The sequence below is a fragment of the Pyxicephalus adspersus genome, chromosome 3, assembly GCF_032062135.1.
Source record: "Pyxicephalus adspersus chromosome 3, UCB_Pads_2.0, whole genome shotgun sequence".
NCBI classification, from domain to species: domain Eukaryota; kingdom Metazoa; phylum Chordata; class Amphibia; order Anura; family Pyxicephalidae; genus Pyxicephalus; species Pyxicephalus adspersus.
The window spans coordinates 1340063-1361636 of record NC_092860.1 but is presented as its reverse complement, the minus strand read 5'-3'; the positions used below and the strand labels follow the sequence as shown (position 1 = coordinate 1361636).

Sequence of the window (21574 nt, the reverse complement as noted above, 5' to 3'; positions counted from 1 at the left end):
ACATGGTACAGGAGACGGTCAGAGACTGCAGACATAGTACAGGAGACGGTCAGAGACTGCAGACATAGTACAGGAGAGGGTCAGAGACTGCAGACATAGTACAGGAGACGGTCAGAGACTGCAGACATTGCACAGGAGGTAGTCAGTGACTGCAGACATTGCACTGGAGATGGTCAGAGACTGCAGACATAGTATATGTGTGCTTGGAGAAGACTTTGGCTATGTTAAAAAGAAATGCAAAAATTTACTGTCATTGCAGTCCCTTTACAAACCAAAATCTCCCACTATTGACTGCAGGGTCAAAGGATACACAACAACAATGGCCAAATTTGGTCCATGAGTAGCAGGTTGGGTACTAGGGCATTAGTGCAGGAGACTGCATATATCTATGAAGAGTAGAAAAAAAAAAAAAAAAGAGAAGGTAAAAGAATAAGAAAGAATAAAGAGTGACTGGAAAAAAAAAGATGTTCAGTTTTTAAAGCCATACTGGAGTGAAAGGGAAGGCGGTTATTTCTTGTTGGATCTGATAACACTTCTTACCTGGAAAATGTTGGAGAGGTCCCGTAGGTTGAAGATATAGTGAAATTTGATGGCGGTGGGCAGGAAGGTGGAGGTGACCTTCTGATGAAGCGATAGGGCCAGGTTGATGAGTTGTTGGGTGTTTTTTTGCAGGGAGGCCGGGAAGTTGCCCATTTTGAGATGCTGATTTAAGATGGTGCTGTAGATGGTGGACAGGGCGTCCGTGCCGGGGAAGGACAGGGCAAACACACTGAAATGTCTCTGTGCAAAAGAACATTTACCATCAGATAAAAGCGTATAAACATTATATAGTAGAAAAGCAATTTCAGTACATAAAGCTACATGGAGAGTTTTATTGTCATTACACATCTATTTATAAGATGAATAACTGCATTGCCACCACTAAATTGACTGTGAAGTGGGTGAGTTCATAGACCCCAATGATTGCTGCCACCAAATGGCAGCAACCCAAACATTTACACAACATTTAAAACATTCATCACAAACATTTGCACCTTGAAATCTAGAGACATCGAGATGGGGGTGGGGGGTTTACCTGTAGACGGGGGTTGATGGTAAAGCTGCCGGCAGTGGGATTCATACAAGAGACGTACTGTACGTTCATGATCTCTTTCATGGTCAGCTTGTTCCGATCATACCTTCAAAACAAAACAAACAGATGTCTATAGAGATTGCTGAAATTTGTATAAAAGACAGAAAAACAAAGCCTATGGATTGTCCACCCTGCAGCAAAAGCACCAAAATACTCAAAGATGCTCCTAAATACACTATATGGTTCAAAATAAGTGACCCCCCCCCACCGCAATGACTAAGGCGTCTCCGGTCCTGGTAATCCTCTATCATACAAAACCAATGCAGACAATTGTGCTCTTCTAGCCTTGTGGTCACAGTTTGGTGAAGACCCTTTTCTGTTCCCCCATGACTGTGCCCCGGGGTACAAAGTCAGCTCCATAAAGACATGGGGTCACCAGTTTGGTGAGGAGGAACTCGAGTGTCCTGCACAGAGCCCTGACCTCATCCTTACTGAACACCTTTGGAATGAATTGTAATGGTGAGCCAGGTTTTCCCATCTAACATATTACTGGCCAAAGATTGACATGGGATGCTAACCAAGCTCCTATCGATGGCCATTTATCTACTTTACAGAGTGAATAGGCCTTACCAGTGTCCGTAGTCCATGTGTTGGCGGATAAGCGTGTGAGGCTGCACTGTGCCGTACGTGTCCACCTCTGGCATGTTCATATCGTCTATGAAGTAGATAAGTTTCTTGGTGCCCGGAGGACCGTAGTTCCGTCCTGATTTCTTCTCTAGCGGTTTCTCCAGAACAGCTGGGAATGAAAAGATGAAGCACAGTGTTTAGGTTTATCTGATAAAGACTGTAGGCTGTAATATAAACTGCTCTGTGGTATATCACTGAGTGACCAAAGAATTTCCACCAGTTTAGGAACTGCGATCTCCAGAGAGCTACGGCCACACTGGCATTGGAGTTCATAAATGAAAAGGTGGCCACTGATCTCTCAATAGGATTTAAGAAGCTGGTGATCGGAAATTTTACCTGGCGTGCATGGGACCACAGAAGTGTAAAGAAGGACTATAAGCTATTAGAGCAAAGCTTTTAATGTGCAAACAAACCACAACCAGACAGGTGAGTTGTCTTGTCGGTCCCTAAGCCCGATACCATAGCAGCCATGGTTTACACCTTGATAATGGCCAACAAGCCTGGCACAGCAGTTTGGAATGGGTGGCCCCATAGCATCAGGCCATATTTGTGCTGTAAGTCGGTGCTTCTGGATTTACAGCTGGCCCAGGAACATACAGGAATGATATACATAGCCCTACAATTGTGGATTTGTGATGGAAGTGAACCACTTAGATAGCTCCTGCATTACAAAGGTTCCACTTAGAAACAATCTTAGAAAATTTTCATGACATATTTATATATATTTATATTTATAGTAACTGAAATTTTCCCCATCAAAAATATGTAACCTTAGAAATAAAGAAGATATGCAAATTGTCTTTGCATGGACTCGATGGAACAAACTTGTGGTTTCCATACAGCATTTATCCCTAGAGGAGTGTCAGCAAAGCATGTGTATAAAAAAGAAACAAGTTGCAGAAAATACAATTCTGGTTTTACTTGAAATATATTTTCCTTAGCTGACAGGATACAGGAGGAGAGGACCCTGCCCAGAAGAGCTTACAATTAGTGGTCACCAGACATCATTTCCAGCATGTTCACAAGAAAGATGCAATGGTGGTCAAATGATTTCTGTATATTCTGTTATTTCCAATAACCATCACCAAACACCCTAGCAGTGAACAGAGCTAAAGAACACCTTGCATTAGGATGCATTGGGATGCAGAGCCGTCCACTACCACAGCAGCAGGTGCCCGATGGAATCAGCTCAATGTGTCACCTGGTACCCATTGGAGTTTGCAATAAATGTCACTATGCCTCTATTACCCAGCTATACTTTGCCCCACTGAGTGGCTGAATTTTGTTGTTTTTAAAGTCAATTCAGCCTGATGATTATCTGTACACATGTGCTCGGCTCTCCGAGGTGAGATTCCTGGCCCCAGTGACCCATAAAACACATCACCACTAATAGACAGCCAGAGATGTGCGAGGAGAGAAGAAAGACTGCAGAGTAAGCAGAAAGGCCAGAGTGGCGGCTCAGGCGGAGAGGAGGCAAATTTCTATATTCAGCTTTGCCGAAATCAGGTGAAAGAAGACACAGAGGTGCAGATTGTTATGGTGGGGAACAGTTGTGGTGCATTTGTGTAATCAGTGTGATTATCTGTTTGGATGCAAATACCAATATTCAAATGCAAAACCTCAGAACTGATGTGCTGTAAGTAGGAAAATCAGTAAGAAATGGTTCTTCCCCTGCTTCTTAGTGCTGAAAGTCTCATATGTAGCTGAGCCCAAAAAGAGACAAATGATGCCCCCCCCCCCTCAACTCCAATCCATTATACCACATCCCCTATTTATCATACCTTCATCACATCATCATACCTCATATCATATATCTATCCCTATCATACCTCCATCCCATCTCCCATTATATACATCCATCACATCTCCATAATACTTTTACACCCTTCCATTATATATTGTACATTCATCACATCTCCGTCATACTCCATTACAGCCCCCGTCATTTATATTCATCACATCTCCATCATACCTCCAAGATATCCCTCCATCATGGTCCCCATCTATCATACTTCAGCACACCTCAATTATATCCTCCTCATACCTCCATCACATCGTAATCATACCTCTACACCACACCCCATCATATACCTCCATCACATCTCCGTCATACCTCCATGATATACCTCCATCACATCTCCATCATACGTTTATGATATACCTCTATCACATCTCCAAATAAAGCTGAAAGTCTGCAGGTCAACTGCATCTGAGTTGTTTCATTTAAAATTAATTGTGGTAATGTACAGAACCAAAATAAAAAAAAAAGTTGTCTCTGTCCAAATATTCATGGGCCTAACTGTATCCCATCATAGCACCATCTTACCTCATCACACCTCAATCACACCTCCATTTTTCATGTATTGGCCAAACTTTACAAGGACGGCACCATGGGCATACAGTGACAGTGGGGTGCCCCACCATGGAAATGAGGGTTCTGCTAAATTTTAAACATTAGTCAGAATGGAAAACTGTTAAATATTTGTTCTATATTGGATATGTCAGATGTTTAAAAGAACTCTCCAAAAGGAGTGGTGTTCATAGACCATGATAACCGTCCCCCGTCTGGTTGATTATGGCCGAATCACTGTCAGTCTATGAGACGTATTTGATCTCTTCCGCTAACTTCAGGTCAGCCAATCCTGGAAGAATCATCCAAAGTGGATTTGTTCAGCTGCCCTCCATAACACAAGTTTTTCCTTCTTTCCTGTGCATAAACATGAGTGTTTGGCTAAAATAACTCTGCATGTCTTAATCATTCTGCAGACCTTCCCCTCCACTGCCTCATGTATACAAGAAGCTTTACCCTGGTTGTTGCGGAGTCATGAATCTAAATGCGGAATACAAAGCGTTTCTGAATATTAAGAAGAGGCAGGATGGAGACAATGTCCTACATGCAGGCTTGGACACTGCTCAATAGCGAGCTGAACATTAACATTCTGGTCACTACCCAGCAGCACCGAACCAATACCCAGAGCAATGTGTCATAATACTGCCATCAAGAGTAGAGATTGGGAACTGCAGGCACAACATAAATGTTCTGAGCTGTGTATGGCCAGCACAGCGCCCAACAATAAATCATCGTTCGAGTGTAGATCTCATTGCGCGAAATTATCTTTGGCTTTAAAACCACCGCTTATTGATCCGGTCATTCATTTAGTGCAATCTGTTTTTAAAAAATGATTTATCAAATAATTATGTTGAAAAATTGTGTATGACCAGCAAAGAAAAACCTTGCAGCCCCATTCTCTAGACCCAGAACCATACACAGCTGAGCCACCCATAGACTTGAATAAGACATTGTCCGTGCAGTAGGAGAGCATTCTCTTCATGTCAATGGGGGTGTTGGTGCACAGACTTAGCACAATCGGGTGTTGGTGCACAGACTTAGCACAATTGGGTGTTGGTGCACTGACTTAGCACAATTGGGTGTTGGTGCACGGACTTAGCACAACGCTGTGTTGGTGCACAGGGTAGCTAGGCACTGGGGGAAGTCATCCTAGGGCAAGGCTGTCCACCTCCAACCTCAATGACCTTAGGGTTGGGACATGGGCACATTTTTCCTAACAGACCCTTAACAACTTTGGCCCTGGATTTGGACAGCCTAAAGTTAGGGATGTAGAGAGAGGATACAGGAGATTTTTGTAAGTGCAAAATGGAAGAGGGTACAAGAACGGACTACTAAAGGAACAAAAGGCCTGAGTGCTCAATGGTAGTAAAACATTAAATGAACTGGATTTTTTATTAGCTTTGAGAAAATGATTTAGCCCAAAACCATATCTGCTAAAAATACCTTACTGATGGCTTGGAATTGCCTCCACTTTGCTACTCCTTGACTGGTTAGATGGGTAAGATTCCTCTTTCCTCCCACTGCCCAGGTGACCAGAAAGGTAAGTACACTCTTACATCTTTTGGCAGGTATGGCTTTGCCCCTAAATGAGCACTTTAAGGGGGTAATATTATCACCTTGTACATAAACGATCCATAAGGTAAACTGACTTTGAAATTGTTCATCACAAAGGAAGCACTTTATGTGCCTGGAGCAAAGAATGTTCAAGCTCGGCATATAGAAATCCTTCTGAACAATGAAAATGTATAGTTTGTGCAGTCTGTACATGTTTCTGAATACACAGAATAAAACTGGCGATTCATATTTATCAGTAAAAACGTTTTATCTTGAGGATTGTCCTATGGGATCAGGAAGGAATTTTTGCTCTGTGAAAGTAAATTGGATCGTGCATTACACTTGTCGTATTTCTTCCTAGCTTATTTACACATATATCTCAATATATTTGCAGTGCAGGGCTCAGCTTAGTTTGCTGCTGGGGTTCCTTTATATTTTTCTAGAGAAAATATGACCTTTTGAAAAGAATTCTTGTGGGTGGAAGAACTGTACACACCAGCAGACAGCCCAGACCTGCCAATCCAAATTTGATTTCCTTTTTTTCAGCCAACTTCATAATTATGGCGGACGGCTTGGATATGTGTACAGATGTCACCATAAGCACTACTGATCGGCCGTGGCTCAGATATATTATCTGTGTCGGTGTACGTAATGACATATACTGACACCTACACACTGGGTATGACAGGGACAGCACCCGGCGCTGAGCTGTGACATTCATTATCGCAGCAGAGATGACTGTCCAATGCAATGCTCATGAAATGTAATACAGCCATACACTAGGCAATGTTTTTGGCTGATTAAACAAAACCTTCAGTCATTTAAAAATTGTTCAAACAAGAGAAAATCTCATAGTGTATGCCTAGAGTTCCATCTCAATAAAAAAGAGCACTGTGATTGACTGATAGGAATTTTTTTTTTTCCTTTTTGACATGATGGATTTCAACAGTTTTGAACCGGTCCTTATTTTGCTATCATTAACAACCATTGATGGTTATTCCCAACATGCTTGATCTGCTGCAGGTTATGGACACACAAAGTACTGAATGACAGGTTGACAGCCCAAAACATGACAGCAATGTCCATTACCAAATTCCTACCCTGACAAGTTCCCTTTGATTACTTGTGTCTGTGCAGTTCTGACCACTATTCTGATATACGGACCAAGAACAAGGCCAGCTAGCTGCTAGAGGTGAATTAAATTGAGCTGGAGTCAATGGGAAAGGTGCTGATGGTGATAATTGGGTTTTTATGGGTCTAATTGGCTTTATGAGAGTTTTTGACTTTTTATGACTTTTGAGAGTTGCAGAAGCTCAATTCATTTGTTCTGAGTCTGTTCTGTGCCAAACAGAAGCCCCATTATACAATATTTATGTGAAAAGTAAGTTTGAAAGTGACCATACAAAAGAACAAATACACACAAAATGAAATGAAATATATGAAGTTACTTCAAATACTTCCTCACACCCCAAAAAAAACAAAAAATCACAACCTTCTAATTTCTTTCCCACGCAAATTTAAGCAGGTAAGCAACTCAAATCAGCTGTATTTTATGTGTTTACTGCCCAAAGTTTCAGAGGCGGCCATTTTGCGCCTATACACAGAGGGGATAGTCATGTTCCTCTAACACATAGTGGGGGCAGCCATTTTGTTCCCACAGACACACAATGGAGGCCTTACATGACCCCCAAATAATCAAAAAAAGTAGAATATAGAAAGAAATAGTGATATGCGTTACCTTGCAGCATGGCTGACGTGGTGTAGTAGTTGAAGGGAACATTTTTGATCAAATACTCATCGGGATCCAGAGATGACAGCTTCTCTCCAACCAGAACCGACTTGCCAGTGCCAGCATTCCCTACCAACATAACTGGCCTCTTCTTCTCCAGTAGTTTGTCCATGAAGTAACGGACTCGGATGGTCTCGGTGGTGTGCACCAAACAAGCCTGAAAAAAAGAAAATGTTAGCCCAATCTGTGTAAACACGGGTCAGTACAAATACCTACTCTAAGGGTTCAGATCAATGCCGCACCTGAGGCAGCAATGAGAACCATTCTACATCTGAAGCAGTGATGGAGAACCATTCTTCCCTGAGGGCAGTGTGATGAAACCAATATGGAAAGCATAGCACTGCAGGGGCACAAATGAGAAACATATATTCTCTGGCGATGGGAAGGAACTTGCCTCAAGGAAACCAATGGGTACCACACCACCTCTGAGACAGAGATGGGAACCATGTCACTTCTAGGGCAAAGACAGGAACCATACTGCCTCTGGGGCAAAGTCAGGAACCATACCGCCTCTGGGGCAAAGACAGAAACCATACCACCTCTGGTGCACAGACGGAAACCATACCACCTCTGGGGCATAGACAGGAACCATACCACCTCTGGGGCACAGACAGGAACCATACCACCTCTGGGGCACAGACAGGAACCATACCGCTTCTGGGACACAGACAGGAACCATACCGCTTCTGGGACACAAATGGGAACCATAGCACTTCTAGGGCAGCAATGAGAACCATACAGCCTCTGGGGCACAGACGGGAACCATAGTGCCTTTGGGGCACAGACGGGAACCATACTTCCTCTGGGACACAGACGGAACCCATACTGCCTCTGGGGCATAGACGGGAACCATAGCGCCTCTGGAGAACAGACGGGAACCATAGCACCTCTGGGGCACAGCCCTGAACCATTGGGCCTCTGGGGCACAGACCCGAACCATCGCTCCTCTGCGGCACAGAGCTGAACGATCGCTCCTCTGGGGCACAGATGGGAACAATAGCACCTCTGGGGCACAGACGGGAACCATACCTCCTCTTGGGCACAGACTGGAACCATAACGCCTCTGGGGCAGGGATGGGAACCATACTGTCTTTGGGCAGCAATGAACTCTAAAAAATATCTACAAGAGGAAAACATTTTTAGGCTGAAGGAACCTAAAAAGGCATTTCGCCTGCATAGTAGCATTGAACAGTAGGGGGACAGGTATGACAAGGGAAGGGAAAGCATCTCCACGCAAATGTCCATAGTTTTGAAATGGGATGTTCAATAAGCTCATACAGCTATGATGGCCAGGTGATTGTCATATTGGGAACGTGAATCCATAAAAACCATTCTCCCGATGACAGGAACACTTTACAAAAGTAGACTAAAGCAATGTCACTTTGTCTCATGTGAGTTCTCTACTAAAGATATTCTAGATTTTAATCTTGAATTTAAAAAAAAATGAGAAACGATAAAACACAAACAGTGGTGATTGTGGGAGATAAATGGCTCAGTTCTATATCTCGCGCACAATGCTGCCGCTGCTGCGTTCCTTGTTTCATCTTCTCTCATTGCTCAGAATCTAGGCAGTATTTAGCTGGTCTTAAGAATGATGAAAGTGAAATTCTGCTGTATTGTGCTCTGTATTGATATGATATGACAGTCAAACATTTCTGTGCTGAGAATAATGCCCCACTCTACCAACAGTTTTATCAAAAGTGAGACGGAGGCGGAGGGGGTCAGCGAAGAGGGGAGAGCATTAGGATAGATTATACCGTTATTTTGGGGGTAAAAAGGGGATTAAAACTTTGGAAAGCATTGCAGGTTAGTAGAACTCACTATGGCAAAGAACATAGCCATCCAAAACAATATTTACCTAATTTACTGATTTATATATCTCGGACATATACCGCTGTGCTTTACAGGGAAGCTTGCAATCTAATGATTCACCAAACACAAGAACCTATTAACATTTAGGAAAGTTTTTAGATTGCGGGATGAAACGTACACAACTATGGGAGAACCTTCCAACTCCATGCAGATGGTAGGCATGGTCAACAGAAGAATTCTGATACAAATATAACACAGATAGCTGATAAAAGGTAGGTGCTTAGCGGGGTTCCTCTAATACAGCAGGAAATAGTCATCGTGTGGTAGACAATATAACTGACTCAGGGGAACGGAAAATACACAATATACGAATCTGACATATTCAAAAGAAAATGCTGGTAAAGTGCACTGCATACACACAGCGCCAGCTGCTGCTGTGATTGGCTAATGCACAAATGGTACCCGCCCCCTAGGAGTAACAGAATTATCCTGCAGCAGGGTAAAGGTCTTTTGAGGTATAAAACACAAACCTGGAGAGGCATCTCAGGATCAAAGTCAAACTTGGGGATGAGTTTGGACCATGGCTCAAACTTCTTGGTCTCGGGGTCCATGTAGTAGTCGAAGACGGTGCCTTGAGATGGGAATTTGATGGTCTTGAACTCCGTCGCCCACCATTTGCTGAATTCCACTCTGTAGTCCACCAGCTGGAAGACAAAATGAGAAAAATCTCAAACATTTATTGTCTTTACTATGAAAACCTTGCTGGCTCTGCTCTTTTCTCAGGTCTTCCTTTTTTTTTCTATTCCATCTGATAGGTTTATACCCTGCACTGGGCATGGGTTATGAAGTTGTGTCATGGGTACAATGGAAACCGCTTTTTACAGTTTTCATGCAATTTAGGTTTTTTATAATATATTATTTGGTGATTTTGCAATAGCGGTCCTTACTCAGGAACTTCTTGCTATAGAGTGGAAAAAAGTAAGTCACAGACCTGCATGTGCAATCTGGACGGAGTGCCAGGACCACAAGATTTAATAAACATTTAAATTACTACTGTCCAGGTATCTGATCATCCGGCAAAATTGGATCGCCTTATTTAAAAAAGTAGCATATGCAGCCGCAACAATAGTGAACAGGATGCATATGCTACTTTAAATATGGTGGTCAGGGACTTTATTCAAACCAGTGGTGATCACCACTGTAGTGTCCATACAGAGCAGCCATTTGCTCCTTTTGAACTGTTAGGATTTTCCTGTCTGAAGCAGCTCTGCTCCACTGCCCACTCTTAGGCAGGCCCTTCTCCTGGGGTTCTGGCTTTAATGCCCCTTTCTGTTCTAAAACAGCGTTGAAACCTTCAATAAAGACAGCAAACTGCAACTTCAGAACTTGCACAGTGGAGAGTCTCCTGCAAGCTGTACTCTGCACAGAAAATCAAAGCCAACTCCTCGACCCCAGAAAATTCTGGGAAAAGCACTCGGCCGAAACAGCATTTCTTCCCAGCTCCAGCTCTTCCCTGAGGATCGGGCTAAGGTCGCTAATTTAAATTCTGCGCTTCAAGTTTTAATCTCTTGCCAAACCATTAAATCGATATTAAGAAGCTTGCAAATGTCAAGGCTTTTGTTGTGAAGGAAAGAAAAAAGGTTAAAAACTGCTCTGGCAAATAAAACGACTCTAAGCCCTTTTATCCAGCTGCCTGCGCAGGCTTGCTTCCTTGGAAGCGCAGACTCCCCGCAGGATGCTCCAGCCAATCAGACAACACAGTGCTAATCTGGGGACCCCATGCGGCACAGAGAGATCCTGCAGGCACCATGCACCTTTATATTCTGCAAACCCCTGTGACCAGTGTGGGCCAAATCCAAGAGTTAAGTAGAAGTTTAACCCCCTCAAAGTAAATGTAACCCTAACTGATAGCATTGAGCCCTGTGTATTATAAAACATAATAATATGAACAACTGACACTTTTTTAAGTGTTTTGTTGCTGCTCAGTGCTGCCAATCTTCTGCAAAATCTTTAAAGACATCTCTGGTCAGCGTGCACTGCAGCATGTTGTATGTTATATTGGCCACCATCAGAAGTCTATGAAACAGGGTGACAATGCAAAAACAAGAAGAGGAAACAGGGAGTTGTCACCCCTTTGACAAGAAATGCCAGAACCAAACCCAACATAGGGATTATTTTAATGAAATGCAAATTTTACTGAAAACAAGTTTTCAAATTACAATAAAAGTTTTTGGTAATTGCATTGTTTTAGGGACTGGAGTGAAGAGAGTACAAAAATGCACTATTCTTTTTCTGATTTTGCAGAATTGGGTTACTCGCAAACTTCCCAGCCCTCTTCCTGGTGTTCTACAGCCGAGTGGTCATCAGAGAAATTCCCACAGCCATCTTTGTGGGTGACTAATATTTCTAGCAGAGCTCCAAAGAGAGCAAAAGTATGTTAAGGAGCTGGAACCCATGTACCCCATAACACCCCCCGCACTCCCATCCTGTGCCCCTCGACTTCTCCTTTAAATACTTTATTCCCAGTAAAAAGTCTTAAAATACTTTTTACAGAAAATTCTGAACTTCCAAACCTCATCTGTCTCTTTAAAAGAAGAGAAATCTGCGAAGATGAGAGCAATTTAACTCCAATAAATGTCATCTTGGCTGGAAATTTCGGCTTGTTTTCGCATCAGGCTGCGCCGCTTCCTCCAGCAGAAAACTTTTCACTCACTAATCCCATTATCTATATTGCCTCAGCTTCTAGCGACCATCCTCCAGATTAATGTTGTGTCGAGCGGCGAAGAACGATTCTCTAAATGAAAATACTACACGCTGGTTACAGTAATCCCCATAATTCCCCCTGTATTGGAAGCGGCGGCGATCTCGGGGCGGTCTTAATAACGCCGCCTTACGATTCCATATGAACGATACTGAATTATTAGCCGCGGCTGGAAGACGATAGAATTAGCCTTGGAAAACAAGGCTCATTCCGATACAACGCACCTCCGGCTCGGTACAAAGCGCTCCATAATAATAACTGCACATGCTTGACATCTGGATTGAGATACCACCGTAGCCTGTTATAGGGACGGGAACACGCCATAAAGTGAGCCGAGGAGACGCCAACGCAGCATTGTAACAACATAAACTGCCCGTTATTGTACTAAAGAACCCTCTTCTTGGTCTTAAAAGATGAACAAAAATAAAACACTTACCCTCCTCAATGTATTGCTATAACAATACCGTGTGGGTTTTTACAGGCTTTGGCGTACATCACTCCACCCCCTCATTGTCATTTCAGAAGTCATTTTAAATATTCCTAGCAGTTTTTATTATCCTGCCATTAGGATTCTTATACAGGTACCTGTTATAAGGTGACAACTTGTGCTTGTTTCCCAGGCGTGCTCTTGCATTGTCACCCAGCCATATGATGAAGAGGACAAGCAGTTAGGCTAGTTAAGAGAATCGTTTCCAATAGTAATTCCAATGTACACAATGCCAAATCCTAATCTAAACAATCGTTGGAGCTTCCTTCACATCACATCTGGTGTTTTATTCCTTATGTTTACTTTTATGAAATGTTGAATAAAATTTGCTGGCATTTTAAATTTATTACTGTGATGACCTAAAAGTCCCATTTTTTGTTCTGGTTGTGCCTGATGAGTGGCTGGTATTTTACCCAACATGCAGCCATGGTCCACTGTCATGCCATGTACACATCACCGGAATACATGCAGACAGGAAGTGACTGCAGAAAGGCAGCACTGAGATAAGTAAAAAGTAAAAGAAGGATTTTATTTTAAAATATAGAAGTTGATTATCATACTCAGAGCAAACTTAATGTATTTCAGTTAACGTACACATCTGTATATCCTGGTGATGGTCTGAGCAGTATATTATTAGGTGTGTGATTCCCCTTATCCCAACTAGCAGTGCCCAGTAAGACCTGACACATTGAAATACATGAAATACATGAAATTTATATACATTTGTCGGCCACGGGAGACATGAAGCTGGTAATAAAACCATAAATGACTTCCGAGGGAGTGTAGAACTCTCACCTGATCCTGGAACATGGCTCCGCCAAAGGCCCAGACCGCGGCAAACACAAAGTAGAGTTCATACAGCTCCTTGGGGCAGTCGGGTGGGGTGTTCTCCTTCGTCAGGAGACATTCCAGAAGATAGCACAACATCTGCACCATGCTCTGCTCTGGGATAGGGATGATCTTCTTGAACCTGCATGGAAGTCAGAGATGATCAGTATCAGATATCAATTACAAAGCACAAGATGAAGGAGCCATTATTATCATACATAACATCCGAGAGTCCAGCAAGAAAACTTAGGCTATATACACACATGCAAAAGCTCAGGGGAGATATCAGACGAGAATCTGGCATGTGTACAGCGCTCGCCGTCCTGGCGAATACATGGACGATGGACGACGAATGATCTTAATGGAACTTAAGGGGGAGAGAGCGCAGCTGGGTGCCGCTCTGTACTTCGCCCCCTCCCCTCTTCATAGAACAGAACGGTGCTGTATGTACAGCACTCGTTCATGCATCACGCAGTCGTTAGTCGGTGGAAAGGATCGTTAAAGATCCTTTCCAACGACAATTATTGCAGGTGTGTACATAGACTAACATTTTTATTACATTCTTTAGGGAAATTTGAGCTTTTGTTTTTCAGGATAAAGCAACTGTTTTGGTTTAATGCCGCTCCTCTCCAGCATGGGAAGGGCAAAGATAAGAGTGAATTTGTTATGGGGTCCTTTATGGGCACAGCAAAGTTTCATCTTAGAGTCAGAAAAGTTTCCTTTGCTCCTAGCTGCCTTTAGCTCTTCACCTGTCAGACCTCCCAAGGGATCCCTCCACCCTTTACCGATCCTTGGTCCAAATCCCCATCACTGACCAGTCTGAGCCATGCTGGAGCACTGCACTCTCTGCTTTATGTCCCTGGCTGGGGCGCTGGGCTACAACTAATGTTTAAATTTACCAAATAGATATCAGGAGTCTTATTAATTTGCTGGGTGTTTCGTATTATATATCCTACTGTGTGTTTTAGTTTTGCCCACCGGCCTTTGCAGCACTGGTGTGTCCCTGCAGAGCTTCATCAATGTAGAAGCCAGTATTTGGGACCCAAATATGCAGAGGGGGACTCAGGCATTAGACAACCAGATGGCTCTGCTACAGAGCAAAGAATAGCCAGGGGCAAGGGGACGGTAAGTATTATTACTCTCCACCTAAACAGCGGCTGAACATGACTGAGTAATACTAAGCTGTAAAGAACCCAGCAGCTCGTAGTAGCCTTAAGAGAAAAGCTCTGCATGCAAACACCCCACATAACTCCAAAGGAACCTAAAATACTTGAGAAAGAAATGTTTAATGTCATTGTCTAAGGCATATATGCAAATAAACACAAATACGGCTTTTTGGTTTCTGGGGTGTATCTAGGGAGCCCCTACCTCTGACAAAATATTAAAATCAGGAAAGAACAGAGAGATTTAGTTCTTTGCCTCATCAGAATTGGGGACATAGTCTTGTTACTTCCATATGTTGCGTGACGCACGGCGAGCTTTGTGGAGCGGATAGCAGGTGTCTGTGTGCGCCACGCCGCTTTATGGATTTAGAGAAAAAAACTCCAAAGACATGAAATATGAAAAGACAGAGATGTCAGATGATTATTTCATGGAGAATCTATTACGTAAACATCCTGATGAACCTTTCAACCAGACAAAGCGCACACTGAATGGAGACAGAGTCACTAATTAATCCAGGTCCTCTTCAACGCATCTTCTGTGCTGCTGAGCAACCATCCGCCTCGATGGCTGCTCATACCCCCAGCTCATGAATTCAAGATGGACCCTGGCGAAGGAACCAATGGCCGAATATTTCTTTAATGAGACTGTGTAAACAACGATCATTATAAATAGATAGAGAATGTGGGAATTATGGGGACATAGAATGTGTTCAGCGGGGAGGCCGTGTGGGCAGCAAAGACAATGACATAAAGGGGAACTCCTTACATAGATGTACATGGCAGAATAAAAGGAAGAGATTTACCAGAGTGTTTGTTTTAATATGATCTAGCAGGCCCACGTGCTACAGGCTGCCCATAGAGATATACAGGATTGGGGCAGATACAAGACCAGTCACCTGCTCAAGGAGGGAGAGTAGCAGTGTCCGGGCTTTACAACAGGAAGCTCCTGCATAGAAGAAAAGTTTCTACAAAGTGCACCAACAATAAAACAGAAATACATCCTTCTAAAGAAGATCCTATACCATTAGACACCATACCTGGTCCTGAGCGTGTCCAGGCACAGCGGCAGGTACTTGTCAAAAAGGATTGTCAGGTTGGCTCTCTCAGACTGCACTTCCCGCTTGTCAATCCAGCTGGTGACTGGTGGGTTCCAGCCCAGGTCCGCGGGGTTGATGTAGAGGATACCTGGAGAGGAAAGTAATTGGAATAGCATTTATTAGTATGATTTCCAAAATATCTGAAGATAATACCAAACATGGCCAAGTATGGTTCTGATTTTATATCTGACAACCCACTAAGCTTGAAACATGTATGCAGTCCGATGATATTAGACTGTTACTGTGCTATAAAGCAGACTTTCTGAATGTACAGTTACTAAAGGATTTATTTAAATGGCTCCATTCATTAGCCCAAGATTAGGAATAAATAAACAGGGAATTAGCAAAGGAAAAGTATGGCTTCTGCCATGGAAAGGCTTTGTTGTGCTGTACCCTGGAGGCATTTAAATCCTTTTGGCTCATCTCACCACACCATGTCTAGGTATATTATGTAAGTATGAAAGAGGGGGTCATGTGGATATTGGCACCAACAGGGCCCTTCCCAACAAAGACGACTCCACCGACAAACTGTAAAGTGCGTGTACAGGAAAAACATATTTTTCTTGTTTTGCTTGATTTGTTTTATGATGCCACTGTCACCAAAACATAAAGAGGGGAAATCCAAATTACAAATCTGTTGAGATAACAAGTAGAGAAGGAAATCAACCAAAATGGAAAAAATGGACATTTATCTAAAACGGAAATTTTCCATCAAATTGTGTGAAATGTATTCCCACCTGTTGCCTCTCCAAGCAGGACACAGATAACAAAAAACTAATAGTAACTGTGCAATTTTTTTCCAAGTGCTAACTTTATAAAAATGCAAGCTGATCATACACTTTAAGCTACAGTTCTGTCCCTGGACTCAATTCTTAACTCACTAAAATCAGGTAGGAGTGGAGAAAAAAGATAGTGACTCTTTCAGGAGAGGTAAATGCAACTGTAAAGAAGGAGGGCTGAGAGGCAGGGGATGGTTGCTTTTCTAAAAGGCATAAGGACAGCTAAAGGAAAGGCTAGGCAGGGGTGGAGCAGAGAGATGGTGGCTTTTCCAGGAGAATTGGGGGAAGCTAAAATATATGCTGGTCCACATTAGGCAGGGGTGAAGCAATGAGACAGTGGCTCCTTCCAGAAGGGGAAGGGGCTGCTAGAATAGGGGCTGGCTGATATTAGGCAGGGGTGAAGCAATTAAACAGTAGCTCTTTCTAGAAGGGGTGGGGCTGCTAGAAGAAAGGCTGGCTGACATTAGGCAGGGGTGGAGCAATGGGATGGTGTCTCTTTCTAGAAGGGGTGGGGCTGCTAGGAGAAAGGCTGCCTGACATTAAGCTGGGTGGAGCAATGGGATTGTGGCTCTTCCAAGAGGGTTGGGGGCTGGTATAGGAAATAAAACACAACATTTTTATAACTTTTACCACAGTGATCTACAACAGAAATGTTTTAAGGTGGCAGATTCTCTTTTAATTAAAGAAAAACCCAAAACATAATAAACATAATAAAAAAAATTAGTTTGACAAGTTGTAGTCCAGAACAATAACACTTTAGCGTGAATTTTAGCAGAGGCTCTGTACCTGCTCTGGACACGGTGGCAGGAGTCGCTGTCCTCAGATGACTGATCTCAAACACCAATCTCATGGTGGGATTTAGGGGAATACGCTCATTGCTAGCCAGGGTCAGAACCTGCAGGAAACATCAATAAGGAAACATGTGAAACGATAAAACAAGTCAACAATGCACAAAGAGCTTCTTATGATTGGATAAGTCTGGTTGGCTTATTACAATCCATTGCAATGCAAATTTTACTTTGTTTCATTCACTAACATTAGTGAAAATTCACTTTGAAAGTGAGCATGGTCTAGCAAATCAGATGAGTAGCAGATTTGGTTTTGTTTTATCTGACAGCGAAGATCTCTTGTAATGTACATGACAGCAAAGCTTTATTTGTGAATCACTATAGTTCTGAGCAAATTCATATACACAAATGAAATACATAGATGGGACCTGTTTTACCAGCCTGAGATTTGTCCTCTCTGATCTGTCACTTATACAGATCTGTCACACAGCACAGCCATAAGACTTTTTATTTTTCACATTTAAGAAACTCATACAGGTCTTGTCCCTTCGCCAGTCTTTGATTGGACAGTGAAGGAAAAACCATGAACTGATCAGCTCACTTTCCTTTGTTCTCTCCAAATAAATATGTTTCATTTTAGCAACAAGTCTGATTGGCTCTTTGTTCTGTATCTTATCCCTTCCAGTCTAAGCTCTTTTGTACATGGACTGCAGGAGGTTGGTACCAGGTCAATTTCAGGTACTTAAACAACAGAATATATAAAGAATGCATTTTATGACATACCAATTAATAAAGACCTGCATTCATTTGGCTTTAGAGCAGCCCTTGTTATCCCCATTGATTTGCAGTCATGGTAGACCATGGCTGCTGGTAGCCAATATGCAAGACCTTACCATTGACCTTGGCTTAGGCATAATCCTGGGGAGAGAATGAGACAGATTCCTGAATGAACTCTTCACCATCATCCTTCTCACGTACCTTATTATCATCCATGACGGTATTCAAGGACTCAATCCACATTGGATCAATATCTCCATCAAGGACTATCCACTTGGGCCCATCATGTGTTATGTTTGCCAGTTCACGCATGATTGAGGAAAACAGCCCTGGAACACACACAGAATAACAATTCTTAAATTTATACCACACTTGATGGATAAGAGGGAGAAAACTAGTTTTTTTATAATCCTTTTAATAATTGAACCTTTTTGGAATGAACAAACCCCAGGTGGTGGGGATTTAATGATTCTTGCTTTGATGCCCAAAAATGAACAGTTTTAAATAATTACAGCTGTGGAATATTGCACATGTTCTATTGCTTCCCAAAAATTTAGGTAATTTCAATTAAACATGATAGAAAAAAAGTAGGTTTTTCAGTGCTTTGTTTTCTAAGCCCCAATGGGACATGTTAGCTGGATGGCTTTACCCAAATCTCAGAGATGCCTGTCAAATGGTAGAAACCTAAGTTTGGTAATGGTAGAAACGTAAATGGTAAAACCTCCTTTGCAGAAAAAAAACAATGACTGTATGATATACCAGGGTGTGTATTGCCTTTCAGCCCAGCTTCGGAAGTTTTAAAATTCAATAGCAAAAGAACATATTTTATTCGTCTGCACTATGTACGGTCTCTCCAAGAAACTAACGTACCATCCTTCCACTCCCGGGTAGCGGGGTTAATGATGCCAAACAACTCATCGTTGGTGACTGCCTTGGGGTTCAGGTCAGTCCATACGGGACGTCTTTTCATGATCTGGTAGGTCTTGTTAAGAGATTTCAGGACTTGAGACTTTCCTGTACCTGCATTGCCAACGATGAATACAGAATGACGGACAGCCAGCAACTCTTCAAGCTGGACCACCTACGAGGAATGGATAGAATGTACAGAATGTCACTTCAAGAAGACTATTACTAGAATAATAGTATGGCTAAGGTGAACTTCTAGCACTTTGCGTGCTGCCTGTGTAATCATGGTATGATTCTATTACTATAGGGGCAAATGTACCACCTTCTCTCCAAATATTTGATTTCTAGTGTCTCCCGTGCAGGGTGTTTAATACAACACCATACAAAGACATTGTAGAAAATTGTCTCTTCCAGCCTTGTGGTCAGTTTGGTGAGGAGCCTTTTTTGTTCCACCATGACTGTGCCCTGGGGTACAAAGCCAGCTCCATAAAGAAATGGGGTCACCAGTTTGGTTTGGAGAAACTCGAGCCCTGACCTCAACCCTACTGAACACCTATAGGGTGAACTGAACACTGATTATGAGACAGAGTTTTTCATCCAACAGCAGCAACTGACCTCACAAATCCGCACTAATTCCCATGTTACCCTTCAAAATCTTGTGGAAAGATATTCCAGAAGAGTGAAGGGCATTTTACTCAATAAGGAGGAGCAACTTTATATTAATGCCCACGGTTATGGAATGGTAATGTCCAACAAGCTTATAAAGTTGTCACGATTAGGTGGCCACCAGCCATATTGTTTAGAATTTGACTTTACTATATGTAACAATGCAGCAGAAAATAGATTTTTTCAGACCTACATACAATGCAGCTCCTTACTATTTTACCTTTAGAACAAAGTTATCCTCAGCATGCAGTTTCAGGTCCAGGACAGCATGCTTTACAAACTTCTCAAAGTCCATATCCCTCTTCCGTGGGACATCCAGAGCCGGGAACAAGTCTCCGATGAGACCCATGAACACGGGCATGTCATCTGTCACTATCTTGGGAATGTTAAAGTCTCGCAGAGCCCTCATGAGGACCTGGTCTTCTGGACGTTCTGGATCTCCTCTCTTCAGAGAACCAGCTACCACCAAGACAGACTTAATGGCTCTCAAGCCCCAGTCATAATGGTCCTGCACAAAACAAGAGGTAAGACAAAAGGCAGCTACTGCAATTTCATTTGTACCATATCAATTGTTGGTGGCAAAATATGAATTCAGATTGTTGAAGGGTTATGAGGGGGTGAGGGATAAGTAACTCCACCTAAATACTGATCTCTCCCAATAGCAAGGATTAACTCATTGGTTTTCTGGCATTTATCATATGACCAGCCAGCAAAAAAAGTTGAATATTTATCCTGCATATTACAGGTATATTTATCCCTGCGGTAACTAATCCAAGACATAGAGCCATGTTTTGAATTCTGGTATTAGCAAAGGCCTCCACAAAGGCAAATGGTGTATTGGAGTTTTACTTTAATAGATGCTACCTATATCTGTAATTTCTGTTAGAGCCACGCTGGACAAGTTCTTCTAAACATATAAAGTTTGTAAATGTTAATGATCAGTCTTCCCAGAGTTGATATGTCATTGTGTGCTTCAGAAAGGAGAGGTAAATCTCCTAATAGTATCTCAGGAACCTTTGTTCATACCTAATGATGTTAGTGTGAAAATTGCAGTGTAAGCTCCTCTGGTGCACAGACTGATGTGACTGTGAGCTCAATACACCCCTGAGAACGTAGCCTTATATATATTTTGATGTGTACCTCTGCAGCAATGCCTAATCAACTACATCAGCAGTCTACAATTCTACAATTTAAAATGATTGGGCATTGACATTGGCACAAAAAGGGTTAAATCCGCCAAATGACCATGAATCTCCATAAAACTTGTCAGGACAGCTCCAGTCAGCCATACAATATGAATCTCCTGCGGCTGCAATCATTATTTCATACTCAGCTCCAGCATAACTCCCAGTCCAACTCAAACCATTTAAACTTCAAACAACCTTTTCCCTGACTGTACTTGTATCTCGCAGGCTGCCGACTTTAAATCAATGGGGCCCTTTGTCACATACAGTATTGTAGGCGAGAGCAGGACTGGCCGCTTCACTGAGCCACGGAGGAAGGATAGATTGTTCTGCTCCGCTGCTAAATTACAATGTCACACGCTGGCTCGGTAAATCGGGTTTGATACTGTAACCTTTATGCCGCAGAAGAAAGATGAGCACGGCAACGGCTTCAGCATTAAAGTACAGCAATGTCTGTCTGGCCAAGCATGGAGAGTAGTAATGACTCCTTTCAAAAGCCGTCTGCCAGGCTTAGCCGTACACGAAGGACGGAGCATACATTAACAGAGGAGATCAGAAGTACATAAATTGAGGGATGGAAGATGGAGGGAGAGAGAAAGTGAGGGAACAAGACTAAGAGAGAGTGAATAACAGAGGGATAGATAGAGAGAAAATGAGAAAAAGAGAGAGATAGAACGAGCGAGAGAGAGAGAGAGAGAGAAAGAATGAGAGAGAGAGAGAGGGAGAGAAGAATGAGAGATAGAGAGAGAGAGAGAGAGAGAGAGAGAGAAAATGAGGAAGAGAGAGAACAAGACTGAGAGAGAGTGAATAACAGAGGGATAGATAGAGAGAAAATGAGAAAAAGAGAGAGATAGAACGAGAGAGAGAGAGAGAG

At 42.6% G+C, this 21574-nt stretch overlaps 1 protein-coding gene across 1 annotated transcript in view; it reads right to left on the bottom strand.

Moving 5' to 3' along the window:
• The window catches only part of DNAH9 (dynein axonemal heavy chain 9), a gene marked incomplete in the record, with an annotated part of 94979 nt that overhangs the window by 51113 nt on the left and 22292 nt on the right, over positions 1 to 21574 (bottom strand). The window contains 11 exon segments of the mRNA XM_072403301.1: positions 541 to 780; positions 1076 to 1178; positions 1703 to 1868; positions 7402 to 7609; positions 9795 to 9968; positions 13308 to 13482; positions 15541 to 15688; positions 17166 to 17274; positions 18146 to 18273; positions 18815 to 19025; positions 19737 to 20024. Coding sequence (XP_072259402.1) covers positions 541 to 780; positions 1076 to 1178; positions 1703 to 1868; positions 7402 to 7609; positions 9795 to 9968; positions 13308 to 13482; positions 15541 to 15688; positions 17166 to 17274; positions 18146 to 18273; positions 18815 to 19025; positions 19737 to 20024 — 1950 coding nt within the window.